General features: G+C 49.1%; 1 protein-coding gene and 1 long non-coding RNA gene across 3 annotated transcripts; one reads left to right on the top strand and one right to left on the bottom strand.

Annotated features, from left to right (window-relative positions):
• SIX3 (SIX homeobox 3) lies at window positions 1-5,586 on the top strand. 2 transcript variants are annotated; one of them, XM_085575938.1, is made up of 3 exons: window positions 1-1,737; window positions 4,098-4,284; window positions 4,670-5,586. In XM_085575938.1, the coding sequence occupies exons 1-3, from the start codon at window positions 971-973 to the stop codon at window positions 4,769-4,771; spliced, it is 1,056 nt and encodes a 351-aa protein (XP_085432064.1). In that variant the 5' UTR covers window positions 1-970; the 3' UTR covers window positions 4,772-5,586. The 2 variants fall into 2 exon arrangements, with proteins under 2 accessions (XP_085432064.1, XP_021382137.1); XM_021526462.3 differs by having other exon boundaries at window positions 456-1,737; window positions 4,098-5,586.
• A 3,064-nt stretch (window positions 5,587-8,650) lies between these two features.
• Window positions 8,651-18,403, bottom strand: LOC146768035 (uncharacterized). Its single transcript, XR_014954002.1, has 2 exons — window positions 15,309-18,403; window positions 8,651-9,279 (listed from the first exon to the last, which is right to left on the bottom strand). It is a non-coding gene; the product is annotated as an uncharacterized LOC146768035 (long non-coding RNA).
• Between the last annotated feature and the right edge of the window lie 3,727 nt (window positions 18,404-22,130).

The raw sequence follows: 22,130 nt of genomic DNA, 5'->3' as shown, positions 1-22,130 counted from the left end.
AGAGAGGAGGAGAGACTCTTCGGTGAACCAGGGCTAAACCCAGCCTGTACTGTATGTGCCTGTTTCTGGGAGGGTCACCGGCGCGAGGATGGGTCTAATGATCTCATCTTTCTTTTCTTCCCCGGCACTATTAGTGCTCAGATAGGCAGAATGAAGTGAAACTACGTGCAAATCATGTGTAAATTGTCTCAGTTAGGAGCCCTTTATCCGAACGTGTATCCCAGCCTGGCCCATTTACTTTTCCCCCATATCTCCTTTAGCTTTAACGAGGCTCGTTAAGATCACAATAATATTCCACCCTCTAATTGCTCATCCCATTCAACAAATATGTGCACACTGCTTTTCGCATTATTTGATCCCTTATTTAGGAGGGGTGTGGAGAAGGAGGGGGGAGAGACAGGGAGAAGGGGAAGTGCTGAGATTAGGAGTTGCAAAGATTAAGGAGGAAAAAAAAAAAATCCAAACAACAAACCAGGCTTTTCCACCAACCGCCCGGCTTCCCTCCCCCCCGTGCATTTGGGCGAAGTGGTAAAAACCTTCCTTACGTACTCCGTAATGATTGGCAGGGCTGACAGTGATTGGCAGCGGCTGCCATGGCAACGCCACAACGACACTCAGAAGACCAATAGAAAAGCGAAACAAAATGTTTCAGCGCTGCACTCACTGTGGATTTAGGGGAGATATTATGAGGCTGTTGTCATTAGGGCGATCGCTGTTGAATCACTGAATCCTGACTCGGCGGCGGCGCGGGGCCGGGTGTGTGTGAGTGCGTGTGCGTGTGGGGTGTGTGTGAGCGCGCGTGTGCGTGTGCCCGCGTGTGCGTGTGAGTGTGTGTGCCCCCGTGCCTCTATGTGGCTGTGTGTGCGTGTGCGGGTGTGGATGCGTGCGCGGTGCGTGTGCCCTTTCCTCCCTTCTTCCTCCCTTTCTTTCTTTTCTCCTTGATTTATCTCCCCCTCTCCCCGGTCATCCCATGGTGTTCAGGTCCCCGCTAGAGCTTTATCCCACCCATTTCTTCTTGCCAAACTTCGCCGCCGATCCGCACCACCGCTCCCTCCTTCTCGCCAGCGGCGGCGGCGGCGGCGGCAGCGGCAGCGGCTCGGGCTGCAGCCCCGGTGCCGGCGGCGGTGGAGGCGGCAGCTCCCGGGCACCCCACGAAGAGTTGTCAATGTTTCAGCTGCCCACACTCAACTTCTCCCCGGAGCAAGTGGCCAGCGTCTGCGAGACGCTGGAGGAGACTGGAGACATAGAAAGGCTGGGGAGGTTCCTCTGGTCGCTGCCGGTGGCGCCGGGGGCATGCGAGGCCATCAACAAGCACGAGTCCATCCTCCGCGCCCGGGCGGTGGTGGCCTTCCACACGGGCAACTTCCGAGACCTCTACCACATCCTGGAGAACCACAAATTCACCAAGGAGTCCCACGGCAAGTTGCAGGCCATGTGGCTCGAAGCGCACTACCAGGAGGCCGAGAAGCTAAGGGGTCGCCCGCTGGGGCCGGTTGATAAATACAGGGTGAGGAAGAAGTTTCCGCTGCCCAGGACCATTTGGGATGGCGAGCAGAAGACGCACTGCTTCAAGGAGAGGACTCGCAGCCTCCTGAGGGAGTGGTACCTGCAGGACCCTTACCCCAACCCCAGCAAGAAAAGGGAACTGGCTCAGGCCACGGGGCTCACCCCCACGCAAGTAGGCAACTGGTTCAAAAACCGAAGGCAAAGAGACAGAGCAGCGGCGGCTAAAAACAGGTCAGTGGGGCTGCCGTGCCACTCTCCGGGGCGGGGGGCGAGGTGGGCGGCGGGACCGTGCGGGAGGACGGCCGCGCTCCGCTGCTCGGCAGCCGCCTGGGCGGCAGCGCGCCTCTGCCTCTCCTTCCCTCCTCCTCCTCCTCTCCATCGGGGAGAAATCGGTCCCCCCGCCGGGCGGGTAGGTCTTCTCCCGGCAGCCACAGGGATGCGACGGGGATAGGCACGGCTCAAAGTTGCCTGACGCGCCTCCAACCTTGCCCCGGCTCCGCACGGGCTCTCGGGGTGCGGACAGGCTCCCGGCGGGCGTGGGCAGCTCCGTGGGCGCGCGTGTGCGTAGATATGCGCGGAGCACATCGGCTGCGACGGGGGCAGCGCCCGACTCTCCCGGCCTCCCTCCCCTCCTGCACCGGCGGCTGGCAGGGGACGGGAAACCCCCACGGCCCTGGGTCGCTGGGCTTCGGTTTGGCTTTCGGCTTGCCGGGATTTGTGCCTGGCCGGTCTCAGGCGCGGTTCCCCGGCCGGAAGGCCGAGCCAGGCGGTGCGGTTCAGAGGGGGTTTCGGCGGAGCCGGCGGCTCCGCTCCAATTGTTCGTGCTGCTCTGCATGCGCAGCGGGACCAGCACAGGCATACCCCAGAGCTCTTTGGCTCATGGAGAAGAGAAAAAACAAATAAACAAACAAAACACCCCCCCCCCCCCAAAAAAAAACCCCAAAACCCAAACAACAACAAAAAAATATATATATTTAAGAGACCGGGAATTTTCCCCCCCTGTATCTCCACTTCTATGTTTACACCACATGGCGACCTGGCCTCCTGGTCGTGTGTTTCCTGTGCATTTACACTTGCATTTATTTGCGTGTGTCTCAGTGTCTTTTTCCTTTTTTTTTTCCCCTTTCCGCTTTGCCATGATAAAAGCGAGGCAGCCTTCTTCCTTTCTTTTGCTTTTTTTCTTTCTTTCTCATTACTGTCATAAAAGTTATTTTGCAAATGAAAATGGACCCTTAATTTAGTTTGACACATTGGCTTTATTTTAATTTAAGTTTCGCTACCATTATAAGCGTGTAAACAAAAACTTCTTCTTATAAATGCTGTCTTTTAAATTCCTCCTAATTATAGCACTGGTGCTACTGATTAAAGATTCTGTAGGAGAAATGCAACCTAAAAGTGCCTTGCTATTTAATTTCCATTAAATGGAAAACAGATCAGCTTAGGACTGTAAATAAACAGGAGTTGCCTACGGATGCTTTTGTTGACTCAACGCTGTTGACAGCAGATGAATGCACCAGGATTTGTAAATGGGAGAAAAATCAAAGACCCTGAAATTAGACAACTTAAAATAATGAGAAATGTAGAATAAACCGGCTACATTTTTTTCTGTTCTTTGCAGGAAGTTAAATTTAAAAATACCTCGGTGAGAAACATTTGAGCGAAGAGTGTGTTTTGATTCACACAGGCAATCCTAGGCGCTAGAGGTTGAGGCTGGCTGCTCAGTCCAGGACTTTTAGCTCTTATCCCTGAATTAGACTTTCTTCGGGTTTCGAGTGGAATAAACGGACCCAGGGGAATATTTGCAATAAGCTGGGGTACCTAAAATATCTTTAGTGCCTCTAAAAAAAATTCAAAGATAATATTCCCCTAAGCGTCAACAATGAAAGAAATGAAAGAACAAGCGCTTTAAAGCTGATTATGGCTTTCAGATGAAAAAAATGACTTAAATTTCGAGGGGAGAGTAGCGTTTTGTTCCACATTCTCCTTCTTTTATTTTATTCATAGCTCTGAGTCCCTGGGACAGGACCTCCCTCCTTCCCTACCGCAGACTCACAGTGTGTGTGCACCGGGAAATATTTAGGCAGGTGCTGGCTAGAGCACAAAATGGGGTTCTAGTACGATTCTTGCCCGCTTCGGACCGCTCCTTGAAGCTTTTCGCGGTGCCCAAGTGCTAAAGGGGCTCACCCACACACGGTTTCTCCTAGGCCCGCCGTGTTGCGGGGAGGAATGAATGGCAGTCCGGGGAAAGAGAAGGCGCTGCTCGTGTTTTTCAAAGGCGGGCCCAGGGAAGTGCTTGTCCCCGTCCCGTTTCAGACCGCGGCCCCTGTCGCTGTGCGTGCCCCGGGCTCCGTGCCCCGCGGCGGCCTGCCCGGCAGGGGGGCAGCGCGGCCCGGCCGCTCGGCCCGGCGCTCCCTGCGCGCCGCCGCCGCTCCGCGCCGCGGGAGAGCGGCCGGGGCCCGCCCTGCGCCCGCGGGTCCGCGCAGGGCCGGGCCGGGCCGGGAGGGCGCAGGGCCGGGCGGGCGCCGTCCCCTCGGCCGCGCCCGGTGTCTGAGCGGGGCTGTGCTGTTGTTTTGTCTCCCGGCGCGATGCAGGCTCCAGCACCAGGCGATAGGACAGAGCGGCATGCGGTCGCTGGCAGAGCCCGGCTGCCCGACACACAGCTCGGCCGAGTCTCCGTCCACGGCGGCCAGCCCGACCACCAGCGTCTCCAGTTTGACAGAAAGAGCCGAGACGGGCACCTCCATCCTCTCGGTAACCTCCAGCGACTCGGAATGTGATGTATGATATCGGAAAACAAACAAACAAAAATATCCAAATCCAAACAGCCAAGCACCCTCTCCCCGTCCCGAGAAAAACAAACCGAGGCAACCTAGAATCAGGACACACACACGCATGCACGCACACACACAGCCGGGAGGAAAGAAAAGGCCAAACCCGACCCAAACATAATAGCAAACAAACAGACAGGGATCAGAGAATCCACCACCACCACCGTCAGCCAACACCACCACCAAGAGATGGAGCTAAAACTTCAACAGTCACAAACGCTGGTGCTGCAGCGGGAAGGGTGGGGGGGGAGGGCGGGAAATAATAATTATTATATATATAAAAAGAAAGAAAGAAAAAAAAAACAAAGCAAAAGTGACAATTGTATTCTTTTTAGGACAAGCACGATTTCTCCTTTGCGCTTTTCCATGGACGCATTTCACCCACTTGCATGATGATGATGATTAAATTTGTATCTGGGAAAAAATATTCTCTATAGTAAAGGAAAACAAACAGAAACCAGACAAACAAATGCAAACTCCGATCGAATTTGTACAAAAATCAAAAATAAAAAAAAAATTTAAAAGGAACTCCTTGAAGAGGGAAATAACAAATGTTTATCACCTTTTTGTTGGTCCTATTTCTCTTTCTCTCTTCCTCTCTCTTTCTCTGTCTTTTTTTTTTTTTTTTTTTTTTTTAGTCCGAGTGATGGTCCAGCCAAGATGCAATTTTCTGTTTTTTTGTTCTGCAGACAATCATTTTATTCGTAAGCACCTTTTTTTCTACACTTCTGTCACTGCCTGTGTGGGTACTGGTTATAAATGTGGAAAAAGAATAGTTATGACTGTAACAGATTTTTATTTTTATTTCAAAATTTTATATGAATTATGTATATCTTAATGATGCGGTCATTTTCCCAGTTTGTAATATATGTGTAGAAATGCTTGTATATGATATTTGCTCTCCTCTTTCTTCCTCCCCTCTGTCTATCTCCCTCCAACCCTTTCTCTCTCTCTCCTTTTTATTTTCCTTGACTCGGTGTTCCTTGCCCAAACTTAGCCGTCAAAATCTGACGTGCTAGGTTTCCAAAAGGGACCTCAGCTATAGAAAAAAAAAAAAGAAAAAGAAAAAAAAAAGCTTAGGGTGCAACTGTAGTTATCTTATGCAAAAGCTATTTTGAGTATTTCATAGCAGCTTTGGGGGGTCTCTTCTTAAACTCCACGTAGGACGCTTAAACTATTGTTTCCTTAACTGCGTGTTTATCTATATGTACAAACTTTCTAAATCAAATACAGTATTCCATTTTCTTATCTACCCAGCGATGTTGGTGTTTCTGTCCGCCACGGAAAATCACTCCTTCCCCGTGGGCTCCTGTCCCCGCACTCTGCCCCGCCGCGGGGCGCGCAGCGCTGCGCGGCCCCCACGCCCCTCCGGCCCCCCTCCGGCACGGCGGGACAGCCCGGAGGGGTTTCACGGGGACGGAGTGACCCTGCGGGGAGGCTGCGGCCGGCAGCGGGGACGCAGCGCTGCGATAGCGGCGCGAAGCACGGCCGTGTCCCTCCGTGTCCCCTCCGCCTCGGCGGGCTCCATCGTTTCCCCCCACTCCGGTCGTTTTTTTGGTGCAGTGCGAGCTAAAAAGCTTTCCCCGACTTCTTGTCTACAAGGATGGGTGTCTCCAGAGAGCGGTTAAGATATTTCGGGATTTGTTTTGTAGCTTTAAATGAAAACAAAAACAAAAACTCCTCGCCCTTAACGGGTTGCAGCTCCTCCCCTCGAATCCGGAGTATATTGTAATGTGCTGAAAGAAGCCTTTATTTGCATGACTAACAGTATTTCAGCATCTTTCTTTCTTTCCTTTTCCCCTTTCCTTTTTTTCTTTTTCCTTAAAGTTTTGCTTTGCCCTGGGCAGATTATTCAGCCGTGAATTAGCAAGAGGTAAACTCTAAACTTGTTTTTACTTGAAAATACAATTTTGAATATTACCAGGGATTTAGAGAGAAACGTGCCTGGAATTTCTTGACCATTTCCAAACTAATATGGACTTCCGATCTACCTTTGTATTGCCCGAATCCTCTCTCCCTCTTCCCCCCTCCTTTTTTTTTTTTTTTCTGAAGTCCGAGCTGGGTCAGCGGAGAGACATAGAAAGTGCATGGGCTCTTCCCACCTCCTCCCTTCCTCCCCCACGCCTCAAGAGGCTACCTGTGGATTTGGGAGAACCTCCATAGGGTGCGAGATTTTAGACCAAACCACGAGTGGGTAATTTTAAGGAATAAACCGATGTGTGAGCACGTTCACACACGTGAGGTTCCCCTGAGGAAAAGCCGCGGGTGTGAGCGCAGTGAGCACGTAGGGAACACGTCCCCGCGTGTGGCAGGAGCCACCTCGCTGAAGGACACGCAGGGCCCGAGGCAGCGGCCGCCCCGGCGTGGCTCGCCTCCCCCTCCCCGCGGCCCCGTGCCGGGGTCTTCCCCACGGGCGGTTCCGGCCGTGCCACTGGCTCGTCGCCAACACGAGTGGGGAGTTGATAGAAAATAAATTCCGCTTGTACGAAACTGAAATGGACGGGAATCGTCTGGGGGGCAGACACACAATAGGGCTACCGTGTTCCGCGTGGGTGGTGTGATGGACCTAGTTCTTCCCCTCCCCCACGCGGCTTTTTGAAGGGAAAAATATTACCCACGAGGGGATAAAAGGTTCCCCAGTGGCCGGCACCCTCGCCGGGTCTCACGCTAGAGCGTGGGTTGCTTTTTCTCTCCCTGCCGGCAGAGAGGCAGCGGAGAGGCCTTTAGAAGAACGAACTGGCTTTCCAGTCACCCCCAGCTCCGGGTAGGAAGATCTTTGATGTCGGTACATTGTTTTTAAGGGCGGTATTTCTGTTCCTCTCTGATAGCAGCGTCGTTCTCATCCAGCAGTGTTTTTAACGGAATTTAATACCTGAAATTATTCAGAGGCGTGAAAGTTTGGGACATACTTTTTTTTTCTTTCTTTCTTTTCATTTTCGCGTCTCGAAGCCGCAGCTAGAAGGCGTCAAACCTGCAGCAATAATCTACCTCAGCTCAGTTTTACACTGATAGGTTTGGATTGTACTTCCCTCTGATTAAGCCTCCCGAATATCGCCCCGTCATGCCGTGGCTGCTAGAGGAGGCCAGAGATCGCCCTTAGCCTCGCCCCACCGGTACCTGGCCTCAGGCTCCAACGCAGCTTAAGCTTGAGGGCAGGGCCTTTACTCTCCCGCGCCATTTGTCACTCCCGTCCCCAAAAAGTTGCTCCTTTGGTCGGATCCCCAGCCCAAACCCTGAGGAGGAGCTGCCCCAGCTGCGCTGGGGGTGTCCGCCTCTCCTTGGAGGCGGCGGGGTTTGTGGGGGGAGAGGACACATCTCATCGAGGGGGCGTCGGTGCCTGCATGGTTTCGGGGTGCCCAGGGTACAGCTAATGATATGCCGTTTCAAAGCCGGGCTTCGTAATGGATAAATGATGTTGTTTTAGGATTTGCATAAAAAACCTGAATGGCTGATTGAGGTGTAAATCTATGAAAAGCTGCATTTAAGCCTTCTCACCCACTAAGTCCATCTGCCCCGGGAAGATAGGGCCTATCGAGCCCCACCAAACCCGAGGGCTGCCTCCTCCCTGTCCCTGGCCCGGCATTATCCACAGGCCCTCTCCAGCATTAGTTTGTTATCCGCGCCGAGCCCGGCCGCTGATTAAGATGAAATTACTCAGAAGCTGAAGTGCGTCTGATCAATATTTAAGAGAAAGCCGGAGGACAGGAGGCAGATGGCCGGAGCCCGGCAGCCCACCGAGCTGCCTCCCCGGGAGCCGGTCGGGGCGGCCCCGCTCCCCCGGCCGCGCCGTCCCGCACCGCCGCCCCTCGCCCTCCGCCGCGGGGGCACTGCCCCGCCCCGCCCGTCGGAAGTCGGGCCGAGACCAGCCGGTTCCGGAGCAGTTTGAAGACGGTTGTTAACCCCCTCACCACCCACCCCTCGCCTATAACACTGCTATAAAGCTGCCTTCATCCCCAGCTAGCTCCGATTTGCTGGTCCACCGGCGTGCGTGCCATCCGGCGTGGAGGTCTGGGGACCACCGACGCCACCTGCCTCCCTCCCTCCCTCTCTCTCCCTCCGTGGTCGCTGCCCGAGCCCTTTTTCTTGGCTGGGGGTCCTTTGTGTGCCTGCTGGGCCGCGGCTGCCGCTGGCCCTCCACGGTCAGGCGTGGGCTTCGGTCACCCCATCTCTCTCTGTCTGATCAATTACAGCAGCCTTTTCGAGGGACTTGAATCTGCTTGCCCGTTGCCCTTAATTTTTAGCATACCCAGATGAGGTTACTGCCCCGGACCGAAGTGAAAAGAAATGTGGACGTTGGTGCCCTGGTATTGCTCTGATTTCCTCGGTTAGCTGAGCACAACTTTCTATTCGTGTTTATTCATGCAGTTTCTTATTGAGCTCCACATCGCACTGGCCTGGATTCCGCGTGTAGGGAGAGGACAGACAAACATTGCCTTTTTCTAGAGCGCACACACGCACACGGGTGTGCAGACCGACACACACCAACACACACACACGCGCGCACACGCCCGAGTACAACATGCAGAGGGTCTGTAGCCACATCACCACTCCGCAGAGAGCCCAGATACACAGAACTTTGCAAATGGTGTATAAAAAAGGGGGAAATGAACCAAACCATCCAGTTGCAAACTGACCAAGGGATGGAGAAGGCAGGGAGGCGGGTGTCCGTGTGTCTCTGTATGTGCAAGAAGGAGTTAGGAAGGGAAAACACTAAGGATATTACCGACAATCATGGTAGATATTCTCTTCTGGCACGGTAATGACAAAAGGCAAGGGCTGTCGGGTTATAGCTGTGATTAAATGATACGAAAGGGATTTGTGTTACTGTGTCTGGAGGAAGGACGACTGTGAGGGTTTGTTTTCGACGCTGGTTTTTTTTTTTTTTATTTTGAAAGTAAGGTGGCTTCAGACCAGGAGGCTTCAGAGTGGATTGGCACCTCGCAATCTGCAAGAGAAGGAAGATGTTAAAGAGTATTGAATAAAGTGTAGATGTAAATACCTCCAAGTGCATGGCTAGAATCACCTCGCTTAGGTGAAGTGGCAGAATCGTTTCTCCCTGCGGCAGACAGGTCCTTTGCCCAACAAGTAGAAAAAGTAAGACAAGAACGACACTAGAAGTCAAGATTTACAACAGCTAAATCCGGACTGCGACTGACTTTAATTCCAGTCCTAGTTATTAGCGGGGAATTCAACTACACCGCAAATATTTTGTTGGATTTTTTGTTTTGGGTTTTGTTGTGTGAGTTTTTTTAATTTTTTTTTTTTTTTTTGGGAGGGGTTGATTTTTTTTTTTTGGTCACCATAGAAACATCATAAGGGGAAGTTCATTTAAAATAAGGTCACTTATAGAGTATTTTTCAGAATGGCTTCCCTACTGGATTAACCTCTCTAGCAATATCTGGCAACAATTAAGCTTTGCTGCAGTTTTCCAAAACTCACGAATTTCGACACGACCTGGAGGAGCGTGTGTTATTGAGTAGGTGTGTGTACGTGTGGACAAGGGTGAACCCACACACCCACAGAGCGTGGCTGGATGTCTGCACTCGCTGATGGGGTGGAGCTGATGTATACAATGTCCACACATAGAGAGGCATATATATGTGTACACACATATGCATGTTTTCAGATTAAAGGAGCTCTTGTAATATCTTGTAGAACACTGAATATTCCCTTTTAATATCTAAATAGGTCAGCAATACAGTTCAATAACATTGGAGGTGTCTGTATATTCTCTCTCTTCAGTCTGTGATAAAACATTCTTTAAGACTATTGGGATTTTACACCGTAATTCTATTAAATAGTAATTGAAGGGGCGCGAGAGGCTATGATACAGGATCAGCAGTGTGTAAGCCATCCGTTTGAACTTTAATTTGGAATCATAGGCAGATGGGATCACGGCCTCTTTGTGGTGCTTGCAGATTTAAAACTAGCCGGCACATGGAGGGGAAAAAAAATCCCTGCAATGCAGATTCATTCATTAAACATGAAAGGTTAGTGCTAGAGAGGATAAACGTTTAAACGTCTAGGTAAATACAGAAATATACTTCACTTCCCTTCTTCGCTCCTACCATTACCCCCAACTATCTCAGTTACTGATTTTCTATTGTTATTACAAATAAGTTTTCGTTATATCCCCAGTGGGGATAAGCGTACCTGAATGACTTATTTATACCTGCATCACAGTCTGCCTGTGAAACTTTAATTCTGCTTGCAGCCAGGGGGGAAGCCAGATTTATTTATTTATTTACTCTTTTCCTGTCTCTTCCTTATTCCTCCTTGGGTCCTTTTAAAGTTCTTTTTGAAAAATTGCTGGAGCCAAGCCCCTCTTTAAAAGGGGACACGGCAGAGAAGGAATAAGTTGTTTCCTAAACCGGACACATTAAATTAAAAAAACCCCAATAAACCCCGAAGAGAAAAGGTGTGGTGATGAATTGATCCGCCTAGGCCGGGAGGGGAATGATAACAGCCACATTCTGCAGGAGGAGCAGTGGGTGCTGCTGCTGCGTGTGGCGGGGAGCTGCTGAGCGCGGCCGAGGTGGCGAGGGTGCGTGCCCGTGGGTGCGTGCCCGTGGGTGCGTGCCCGTGGGTGCGTGCCCGTGGCTGTGTGTTGGCGAACTCTTAGGCCCGGCCTTGCGGTTCCACCTTATCTGAAAACAAAAGACTTTCCAACTGAAAGAGTCAAATCCGCCCCTCCTCCTCTCTTCCCTGGCTGTATCGTATTAAAAAGGAGCTTTCATTGTTTATTTCTAAATATTTGTGAAGCAGACAGTCTATGGGTTAACCTAATTAACACATCCATACTGTATATTAGTGGACCAAACGGTACGACGAATTTCTAATGCGATGGTTGAATGTGATAGTCATTTCTGTGTTACAGGAGATTACAGCAAGACTGGAGCATTTCCAGATTGTAGATGGTTTTAGATGTTGAATTTCCAGATGAGTATTTACCATCATAACTAATTTAAGACCATTATTAAATAGAAATTCTCAGCAGGGCTCTTTAATGATGGAACACGTTACTAATTACAGAGTTTACGCTCTGTTTTGGCTAAGCAGTCTAGAGGGATGGGATTGTGCTCTGCATGCAAAGCCAATATTACTAACGAGGAGGCATCATACCCCTAACATTTCAATCATATTATTAAAGAAAGCCACTTCTTGCCTTATCTGCGCGAGGAGATAGCAAGAGCGTTTTGTTTACCGTGCTCCCAAGCTCTGAAAATAGCTGGAATGGAGAGCGGGATCCCTCCCCTGCCTCCCCCTACTCCCAGAGGTCTGGGGTCCGGGGGGGGCTGTGCAAGAGGGCCGCCCCTCCACCCACCGCTCCCCGGGGCTGGCTCCCCGCCGCTCCCGCCCTGCCGGGGCCGCCCCGTTGCCCCCGGGTCCGCAGCAGGCAGCTCTGCCCGGCACTCGGCGCCGAGGGGAAGCGCAACAGCGAGGGCATGAGCGGAGAGAGCGGCGGGGCTCTTCCCCTCTCCCCCAAAAAAGACACGGGCACAGATGCGCACACACCGGGCAACCACGCAGAACTGGCGTGTGCAGGGAGATGGGTGCAAACAGTCAAGTAAGTAAGGGGTGTATAGGAACAATTTTGGTGTTCTCACAGTCCCTCTACTTCTCTGCACGTCCCGGGCAGCGGACGGTGCGCTCTCCCCGGAGGCCCGGACAGCGCTCCCTTTGAAGCCCGGGGAAGCAGATCCCCGCCACAAGGTCTGTATTAAAATGGGAAGGTGTGTTCAGGGCTGGGAGAGAATGACCCCGGTGGGAACGTGGGGAAGTGGGACGCCGGGGTCCCGGGCCGTCAGGAGGAGTCCTTGTTCCCACGTCTCTGTCCCCTGGGCAATCCCGCACCTGCGGGACTAGTACTTGCCTGCCCTAGCTGTCTTTGAGACTATAACACCTTTGGAGACAGGAAGAAAATTAGATCTGAGGCTTATTTACTCATCTCAGGTGTGGGCCACCTAAAACTGCATTTAGTTTTCCTGACAATGGCAATTTTCCTCTTACCCACCTACTTCCTGGCCCACCGCCCACCTCCTTCCTCTCTCCAGGTTATGAAGCACGCTGCTCCGTTCAGTCCCGGTGTCAATACCGCGTTTTCGTTGCCCTTGAAAGGACGACAGACGCTCCTCAGCCTATTTTCATTCTCGCTATCCATTAATGTATTTGATCTGGACGTTTAATAAGTACAGAGGACAGGTTTGCAATAACCTGCTATTACGTTCAGCGTCAGTTCTGCCCGAGTAAAGACTTTTTGGATTGGTTCGCTCTGCTTGTCTTAAAAAGGTGCAGTATCCATTCTCTGTACAGATGAGACGCACATATATGCGTATATAGGGACAGGAATACAGGAATACGTTTTCTCTTTATACACATACGTATCTGCAAGAACAGTTGTATTCCACACATCCCCTCTCCAACCTGTCCTTACAGAGGACGAAAATTGAGGAGGCACAGAAATACAAGCCAGTGGCCAGAGGCTCGATAGGCTTCCCCCTCTCCTATTTTAAAGCACCTTTGAACGACATCTAAACAGCAATTTAAACATAAAAATCTTCGAATGGATTTGAGGGAAATTAAATTGTCTCCCCCCACTGTGTGCTTGTGAGCGAGTCACTGTGTTAACTTCTAAATGGATTCTCTCAGTTTGTCTACTTATGTGTTTTACTGCAGCGTGTCTTGTTCAATAACGCAGGATGTGGCACTCGGTGAAAATCCGGCCGCTCTTTTGGGGCCTCGCTCCTTCCCGGTGCCGAGGAACTTCCATCTCCGAGGCCGGGGCGCCCGGCGCCTGCGGCCCAGGACGGGGACCCTGTCCCTGCTGCTCCGGGGACCCCCGCACTGGGCGGTTTCTCCTTGGGCCGGGACTCCCCCATCCTCTGGGAGAAGCTAAGCAGGAGGCAAGCCTCGGAGACGGACGTGCATGCCCTCGGAACACGCATCCCGCTGCCGTCGCGGCACAGCCACCGCGGGGGGAAGGAAGGACACTCGCCCGGGGCTGCCGTCTGCCCTCTGCGCCTCCACTGCTCCCCGCCAGGCGGGCCCTGCCGGGACCGTGCCGAGTCGAGCCGAGCCGGGCCGGAGCGCTGCCTGCAGCTGCCCCTTCCCGCCCGGTCCTTCCCGCCCGGTGTCCCGGGCGCCGTGTCCCCGCCGCGCCGCGGTCCCGCCGCCACCGACGGCGCCTCAGCCCGTTTGGAAACTGACTCATTCTGTAAATAATCTTTGACGTCCCCACAAAGCCGCCCTTCGAGAGGAGTTTATTAGCACGGAGCCATTAAAACAGATGTCATGTTAGCTTCCCCGTGACATTTGGGTGACACATCTCTCCCGATGAATTGCTAATTGTCTTCCCGCCCGCAGTAAACATCCCGCTCCATTGTCTGCGCTCAAGAGAGTTTCTGCCGCAAAATACAGTCCTGCGCCGCGGAGAGACCTCGCCGTGCGCCTCCCCGACCCCTGCCCCGGCCCCGGCCCCGCTCCCCGGCCCCCTCGATCGTACAGCTACCCTTCTTCCTTCCCCCAGACCCCAGTGGTCTGCCCCTCCTGCGCCCCGGCTGGAGCCCTGGCCCCTTCCCCGCACCTGGAGGTGCGGCAGGCCCGGCCCGGCAGCCTTGCTGCTCTGCCCTGCCCTCCGCCGCCGCTCCCCGGGCCGGGCGCGCCCCTCTCCCGCCAGCGCAGGGACCCCTCCGCCCTCCGCCCTGCAGCACCCCCGCTCCCTTCCCGCCGGGCTCCCGCAGAGACCCGCGGAGCCGGGGGCGGGGGGGGGAAGCGTGGCCCTCCCGCCGCCTCTCCCCTTCTGGCATAACACCCTTTCCCAGCTCCTCCGAGTTGTTTATTTTGCCTGGAACAAAAGGTGTGTGTGGCGGGGTCGGGGGAGGCGGCCCATTTCCAGCAAAGTCCAGGCACGGCGGTGACATATGTCTGTCATTTTCGGATGTGAAAAGCAGGGATGTGCAGTGCCGAGCCTTCTCCTTATTCCCTGGTGAAGGTACTGGGAGGAAGCTGTCAGAGGGCTTTGAGAGGATAAGACAGAGCAGCCTTAAAGAGGAGCTTTGCAGCTGAGTGGCTGACTGAATCCGTCTTACCTATGTACGTAAGGTTTCATATTCATAGCCGTTGTCTGTACGTTGATACATAATCTCTCGCCCTTGTTAATTCTCAATAGATGCAGAGATAACTAATCCTCCCAGATAGATAGACACGGGCAGATTATGCGAGTGCAGTCTACCTACCTATCTGTCTGTATAGTCCCACACGCATATATATAAGCACGTAAAGCGATTTCACTGCGTTTTCTTCCACAGGAGCACACAGGACTGAGTAGGTACAGAGCCCAACACCTTGCCTAGCAGATGTAGAAGTGTTCGGCGAGAATAAACATACACGTATCACTCACATATTCGGGGCTACTTGTTAGAATTTTTATGTCCTGCACCCACATTTTCTCCCTCTCCTTCTCCGCAGTGTACTCCAGTTTTATACAAACACATACCAGCTTTCCTAGCAAGGGAAATTACGGAAAAAGGGAGAGGGAAGATAAAGATTGGGTAGATTTGGAATCTTTAAAAAAACCAAACCAAACAAAACTCTCACCCTCACCCAACCAGCAAGACCACACTTGAAATTTATCTGCTGGACAAAGAGACCTATCTGAAGTCAACGGAGATATTATTTTCATTGCTCAAAATTGTGTCTGTCCTTAAGGCCAGCCAGCATCTACAGCGACGTTACCTGGGCTCGGCTTTGTTCCGATTTTTAGCAGACATGTTTTATGGATGCCAATCGCAAAAAAAGCGATCTTGGGATGCCTGCTGAATGCTGCTCCGAGTGTGCCTAGCCTCTGCCTGCCCCAGTCTGGGGATGCTCGCCCCCCCACTCCCCAGGAAAGCCGTGCACGACGGCACCCATCCCCTGCAGCTGCACAAACACCGTGGTCTGAACTCGGCCGAGTTTGCAAAGGTTGTTCAGTACCTGTCCGCCTCCGCGGATGGGATGGCTTTGCAGACACTTGGGAAGATGCCCGGCTCGGGCCTGCCAGGAGCAATCCCAGGGTCGCTGCCGAGTCTCGGTCACCCCGGCCCGGCCCGGCCCGGCCCAGAGACCCCGCCGGGAGCGGTCCCCGCGGGCGCTGCGCTGCCTCTGTGCAACGGGAACCCTGCCCCCAGAGCGGGGCTGGGGGTGTTCAAATGCCACCTCACTGCTCCTCGGTGAATATTAAACATCATTGTCTTACAAATGAGGAGAAACCGCTACCGTCAGAATAATAATAAACTACCTCTTGAAACCCTAAGTCTCTTACAGCGGGGCGTTAGAGACGACGAAGCTCTTAACGCTAAAATCGGATTCCTCCCACCCGCGACTTCCCCGTGTCCTCATGTCCTGAAACTGTCCGTCTTGTTTGGCATGTTTGCTCTGCTATTAGCGATACGAGACGCACCGATCCCCATAAGAATGATGGGATGATTTCATCTCGTATGAATTCCTGCAACCTTTCTCCGAAAAGGGGCACTTTCACTCGGGTCCTGCCCTTCTGATGATCAAGTTGTCTCCTTGACTGGAAACACGGGGTTGGGGTTGGGGGGAAGGGGCGGGGGGAACGGGACGTGGTACTTTGTCAATGAATCTGGGTCAGAAGAGGAAGGCAGCTTATGTTCCGAAGGTTTTTCCCTTCGGGCTAACGACTTTGTCCGATGTCAGTGAAGTCACTAAGACTTGTTTGTGTCTGCAGGTCCAGAGCAAACATTGAAGAATCCTCGAATTCTACACCTCTCTGCTGCGGCTGTGAATGAGGGAGTCAGTCACTCGAGAATAACCGTGTATCAGAGGGGAAACAGCTCCCTGCAAACAGGGGTTGCGTCTTAGGGCGCAGCTTCCCGAGATGTATTGTTCAGGCTGATGCGTACTTGTCTCATTACAAAATCAAGAGACTCCTCAGTCTCATGCAACATCCCAGTGTTACATCTCGAGAAGGGAGAGGAAAGGCTGAAGAAGTGAAGGTGACAGGTTGAAAAACTGAGGCAGGAAACAAATCCCACCACCCTTCCAAAATATAAAACCTCTTCATCCAAATATAGCAACAAATAAACCACAGTTCTGTACATAATCAATACTGATCTGGAACCAATCTGTTCCTCCCCAGCTTCGTGTGGATCCAGGGCTGCAAGTGCTTGTGATTACACAGAGTAGGAGGGTCATTTTCTAACAAGGGTGCTCACTGTATCTGAGCTCCAAATTATCCAGAGAGGACAGATGGCCCTTCTGATCTTATAATGAGAGCAGGGAGTGATTATCAGCCTGAACCAAAAAATGATGCTCTGCTGACATATTTTCACAGTTCTGAAATCTGTGCTTGCACTTATGCCTCGCTTCATATCCCTCTTAGTTTAATTTAGACATCGTTTGGGATTTTGGAGGGCTGTGTGAAATCCGTTCATTTCTCTCAGTCTGTGTGTCTGTCTCTCTCTCCCCATGTATCTATCTAGGACATGTGTACAGACACAAAACAAAGGAAAGCAAAAGGTCACTTCACAGGAACTCTTAACCCAAATCACGCTTGGCAAAATATTTATATATAAATATATTTGCCAATAATTAGGAAGCCCAGCTGCCTCCCGGATGCCTAGATTTTATGCCTGCTTCTTGGCAGCTTTCTGGAGCTGTTGCATTCCATCTTTGCAATTACTACAATACATGGTGAGTCAGCCTAGACCCTATGTCCTTTCAGAGAAAAAAAAAACTACTTGTGCATATTCGGGACTTGTGTTCATGCTTAAACAGTTTTGGTTTTTTTTCAGAAGGATTTCTAACAGAGAGCAGAATCCCCCATGAAGAAAAAAAATCATGACGGCCGAGTGTAAAAGGAGATATTTCTTTCATTTGCAGATTTCTGCCTAAAAACAATTTTAATCACCTTCACCCTGCACAGAAAGTGTAACAGAGAAGGAGGGCCGGGGAAGCTTCTGGTGACTGGCAGCAGTCAGATCTCCATCCCTCTTCCCAAGTCCCTCAGAGGTGAACTTGCAATTGCAGAGAAGTTAGGTCAGTACAAACAAATTAAATCGGGGAGCTATTCAGTGGTTACACAGTCATTTCCCTCTCCTATTTGCACTGTAATATTGCATTACCCTCTAATTGTCACATATACTTTTCACTCTCCAAATATGGAAGACAAATACTGAATCCGTTTAAAGTTGCACCGCTTTCCAGGCTGCCCAGCTGGGCGAGGAAAGGCTTTTCTGCGTGTTCTTGCTGCCATCTACTGGTCCCACGGCCTCAGCCCTTCATCCGTGAAACTTCCCTGTTTTCATAGCCGAGAAGAAACAGGCCTATGGCAAGCGCTGGGAAATGCACCTAAGGAGAAAAGGCGTGATACTGTCACCAGTGGCACTGCGAGGTCACCACGATGATAATTTTAAGCATAGGGGAGGACGGTGCTTTTAGTTATTGGAGCTGTATTCACTACTTGGAACTAAGCACATGCATGTGTCTTTATGCAGCTCTAGGTGTAAGCTGATTTTATACAAATAAGGCAGTTATTTAATATTATTGGTGCTAAGAGCTTTTAATAATATATATTTTTAAGGAAAAAACAATTCCTTTTGCAGAAAAAACCCCTAAGTTTAGATATCCTATATCATTACCAGTGTCAGATTTAAAGACAGCAAGTGCCCAAGTTTTCCCTACTCCCTTTTCCCTCTTCAGTACCTGTCTGAACTCTACCCCCAAACCTTTTCAGAAGAGGTGTGTTGTACTACATAAGTAACATCAGTTTGGCTTTGTCTGCATTTTGCAAGTACTTTCTCTAGAAAGTACTTTTTTTTCATAGCAGCAGCATTTTTTCCTGAGGTATCACCTCATGTTATTGTCTGTTTATTTCCAAATGACTGCTGATTTGAAATAATGACACCATCTAATAATTTTATCTCATGAAAATCATAACATATGCATAAAAAACTTCTTGGGGGAATATGTGGTTAGGAGAAATTTCTAGAGCATTATGTTCCTTTTCCATCTGGGCCAAATCCACTGAGGGCTTGGCTGTCACTTAACTGTGGAGGCTTTTGAGCTAAGCCTCCCAGGTTCCTATCATCCCTCCAGTAAAGCCTTCACAAAGCCCACACTTCAGAGCCACAGTGTACAGGAATTTTCTGAAGGCATCAAGAAGCTCTGGGGCGTTCTGTGGGCAATGAGAAGTTTTAGGCCTTGGATCCATCAGCTGCCATAGGTCAAACATCCCTTTACAGACCCCACCTGTGGGCCCTCACTCAAGGGTCAGCGATTTACCATCTTAAAAGTACTGCTGCCTCCATTGTCCCCTGCAACGTGAGAAACTTCGGTGTTGATTTTTACTCCTAACAAGACAGGGTGCAGCCACAGTTAACTACAGAAAACCTTTCTACTTCCATGTTTCCAGCTTAAGGAAAGGTGTTCTGACTGAATGGTCCACATCCCTCTAGGGCAGTGGCTTATCTAAGTCCTAATTCCTTTAGTGCCTTAGGTTTAATTTTTAGGAAATAGGTTTCTGAGGTAGTCTTTCTGAGTTGCATTTCTTGATTCATAAGTCTGCATGACTATTTCAACCATCCCCGGGCTCCATGTCACAGCTTCTGGGACACCTGACCTTTGGTAACAGGGATCTTCACCCAAATGAGGTCAAGCATGCAGAGTTTAAAACTCCAGTTGGCAGGAAAACAGCAACACAAGTGATGCAGCGCAGAGACCTTAACTTTTTGTGCCTCATTCTGAAAAGCCAGCTAAACAGCATGGTCTGAACACAAGGAAACAGACTCAGGACCATGCTTTCCATCACATAGCTAATCAATGGATAAAGCACAGCCCACAGATTCCCATCTGGCTTTGAGTTCTTTAGCAAACAAAGCATACAGTTTTTTTTAAGGATATGCAAAGAATTATAGTATATCTTTTGAGACTGTAGATTTTTAAAATAAGACCAAAGACATTTATAATGTGCCGCAAAAGAGGCATGCCCTGGTGATCCCATCCCACACCCACTACATTCTCTGTGCATTTTGACATTTTCCATGAGGTCCATGAGTCTGGTGTGAGGTACCTGAGCTATCAACCAGCAGAATAAGGCCTTCACACAATGGTAGAGTGTCAAGTCCATCTCCATGAGATCTCTGAGGGTCATTCTATCTTTAATTGTGGCTTGTTTCTGAATATGATATACTGTGACAGTCACACCTGTAGAGAGCAGTTGTGACATCTTTTGGCTCCTGAGTGCCAAAAGATGTAACAGGCATCCAGGGAACTCATAGCCATGCAGGGAAATTATTAGCTTGCTATTAGTCTGGGTTTGCCTGTTCAAAGAGATTCTTCCTCAGCATATATGAACATCAAACAGAACATTATCTTTAAAAGCATGTAGCCTTTTTTTTTTCCTAAGCAGGGCATATTAATATCACGTTCTGCTTTGCTAGTGTGACATCCACATGACAGTTTATAGTCCATGATCACCCATTTTTTAATCTGCTAGCCACTTCCACTTGCCCAATGCACTGATCACTGCAATACAGGGCTGTGTCGAGGCACATCCTGGCTGTGTGCATTTAACCTGTGTGCTGCTCTAAAATACCTGTGCTCCCAAGGTTGAACAGATGGCTGCAGAAGATGTTACACAGTATCTCTGGTTAAATGCCTCTCTGCACATGAGAAAATTATTTTTTGGACAGTATAGCATATGATCATATGGGTCCTCTGTGACTGAGATGCAAGCATACTGAGGACACAGCTGAGGCGTGTTCTCAGCTTGAGTTGTGGTGCAGGAGAAAGATTTGTGTCATTTTACACATTCCAAATGATCCAGGGATCATGGAAATGAGCTTTGTTTTGAGACTGCTGGATAGTTTTTAATAAACCAGAGATTTATTTTATTCAAGGGAATGGCCCAGATTCTTGTATAAAGGGAGACATCAAAATGGATTCTGTAAAGCCCAGTGGAAAAATTATGTTATTGTTGTTTTAAATAGTGTTCAACATATGACACTGTGAAACATAATGAATAGCCTGAACATCTTGCTGCATCACTAATTCATAGTAATACAATTCTTTTTTCTGAGATGGTTTGTACTACTTCTTGTACCACTTGTAAGTGGTACTTTGAAGTCCATTGATGCCTATTAGTCAACATCTTTAGCAGATTTCAAAACTGGGGGCATTTATTGCATGCAAAGGTTAACATTTCAAACTTCTCTATTAAGACAACACAGAGGTTAAATTTTGAAATTTTAGATATTCATGAACATCGACATGAACAACCAGAATCTTCTGTTTCAGTAAATTTGCAACATTCCATGCTAGTATGGATTTCTTTTGACTTAATAACATCAACTTTTCTATTCTCTTAATATAAATTATAAAAACAAAGGGAAGTACTTCAACAACTTAGAAATTAAATGCTGCAGCATTCTTTGCAAAGAAAATTCCCACAACTTTTATCAGCCAGTATTGAAATTGACAACTTAGAACTTTTATAACAAGTTCTAATTATCAGATAATAAAGTGACTAGAAGGACTGGAAGTGTTTGCTCTGCAAAATAAAAATTTACACTGAAACTGATAACTCTTAGTACTATGATTTATGTGCTAAAATATGTATATGTATTTGGAAACAAAGGAACTTATATTTAATTTAAATAGTGTTCAGAGGACAATCATTGTGATATGAATGCCTTAAGCAATACTCCATGTAAGCTGATATTCCTACAGTCAGACAAAGCACAATAGGATAAACAGGATTTATTTTTCTTGTTTTGTTTTAAGAAGAGGAAAACAATATTCTGTTTACAATCTAACAATAAATGCTGTTTGGTCTTCAGAATGACCATGAGGTTAATGGGAGAGGAGAACATTTACTGTGCACTTTTACACATGAATTGCAAACACTGAACATTCATTTGGAAATTACTCAGGCTTCCCATGTGGATCTGGGCTACTCAATGTACATGTGAGATGATGTGGTTAATGAGCACATTCCAAGAATTACCTGTTTGAATGTCAAGCCCCTAAATTCCTTGCAGACCTGTGTACCCCAATGAATGGTTGCTCTAATGATTGTATTTCAAAACTCTTCTTTTTTCTCCAAATTACATTCAGAAAACATTAAACCATTTCCAGCCTGGTGAACTGCCCTCCTCTTTGATTTTTTCCATCCTTGTGCTAATGGGAAGTATAAAACAAAGCCTTGCTTTCATAGGGAACCAAAGCATCTCTGTGCTAAATCTGATGCTACAGACTGGATAGATGAATTCTGAATGAATGATGGTCTTATCCTTGTGATATGCACTTTCAGAAAATCCTTCATGGCTCATCTTCCCTTCAAATATATTGAAGTGACATCTTTTCTGGTCTCTGCTGGCTTCTGGCTGGACTAATTTGGTCTTAACAATCATAAGTGGTGTAGGAAATACTGTGCATTTTAGAACTGAAGCCTTGACATGATACAAGTTAGACTTCGTTGAGCAATTTGGATAATCATGTGTTTTATGGCTTTCAAATGTTCTTGCTGCAGAGTAAAGGTCCATAAATATTAGAACAGAGAATCTATGGTCCATTTGTGCCTATTTTATGTAGCATTGTTTTTCTTTATTGAAGCTTGTTATTTTGTGTATGACAGCAGCACTGTAGTTTTCAAGTATGAAATATTTTTTTAAAAGGCTTTCTTGTAACACAGAAACATTGAGGTGATCAGAAGATTAATTCTATTTTAACATCCACAAACTGGAAGATATCAACAAAGATTAGCTGAAGAAAAATAAAGAAATTATCTATGAC

Source organism: Lonchura striata, chromosome 3 (assembly GCF_050655825.1).
Source record: "Lonchura striata isolate lonStrDom1 chromosome 3, ASM5065582v1, whole genome shotgun sequence".
NCBI lineage: Eukaryota > Metazoa > Chordata > Aves > Passeriformes > Estrildidae > Lonchura > Lonchura striata.
This window is presented reverse-complemented; position numbering and strand designations above follow the sequence as displayed.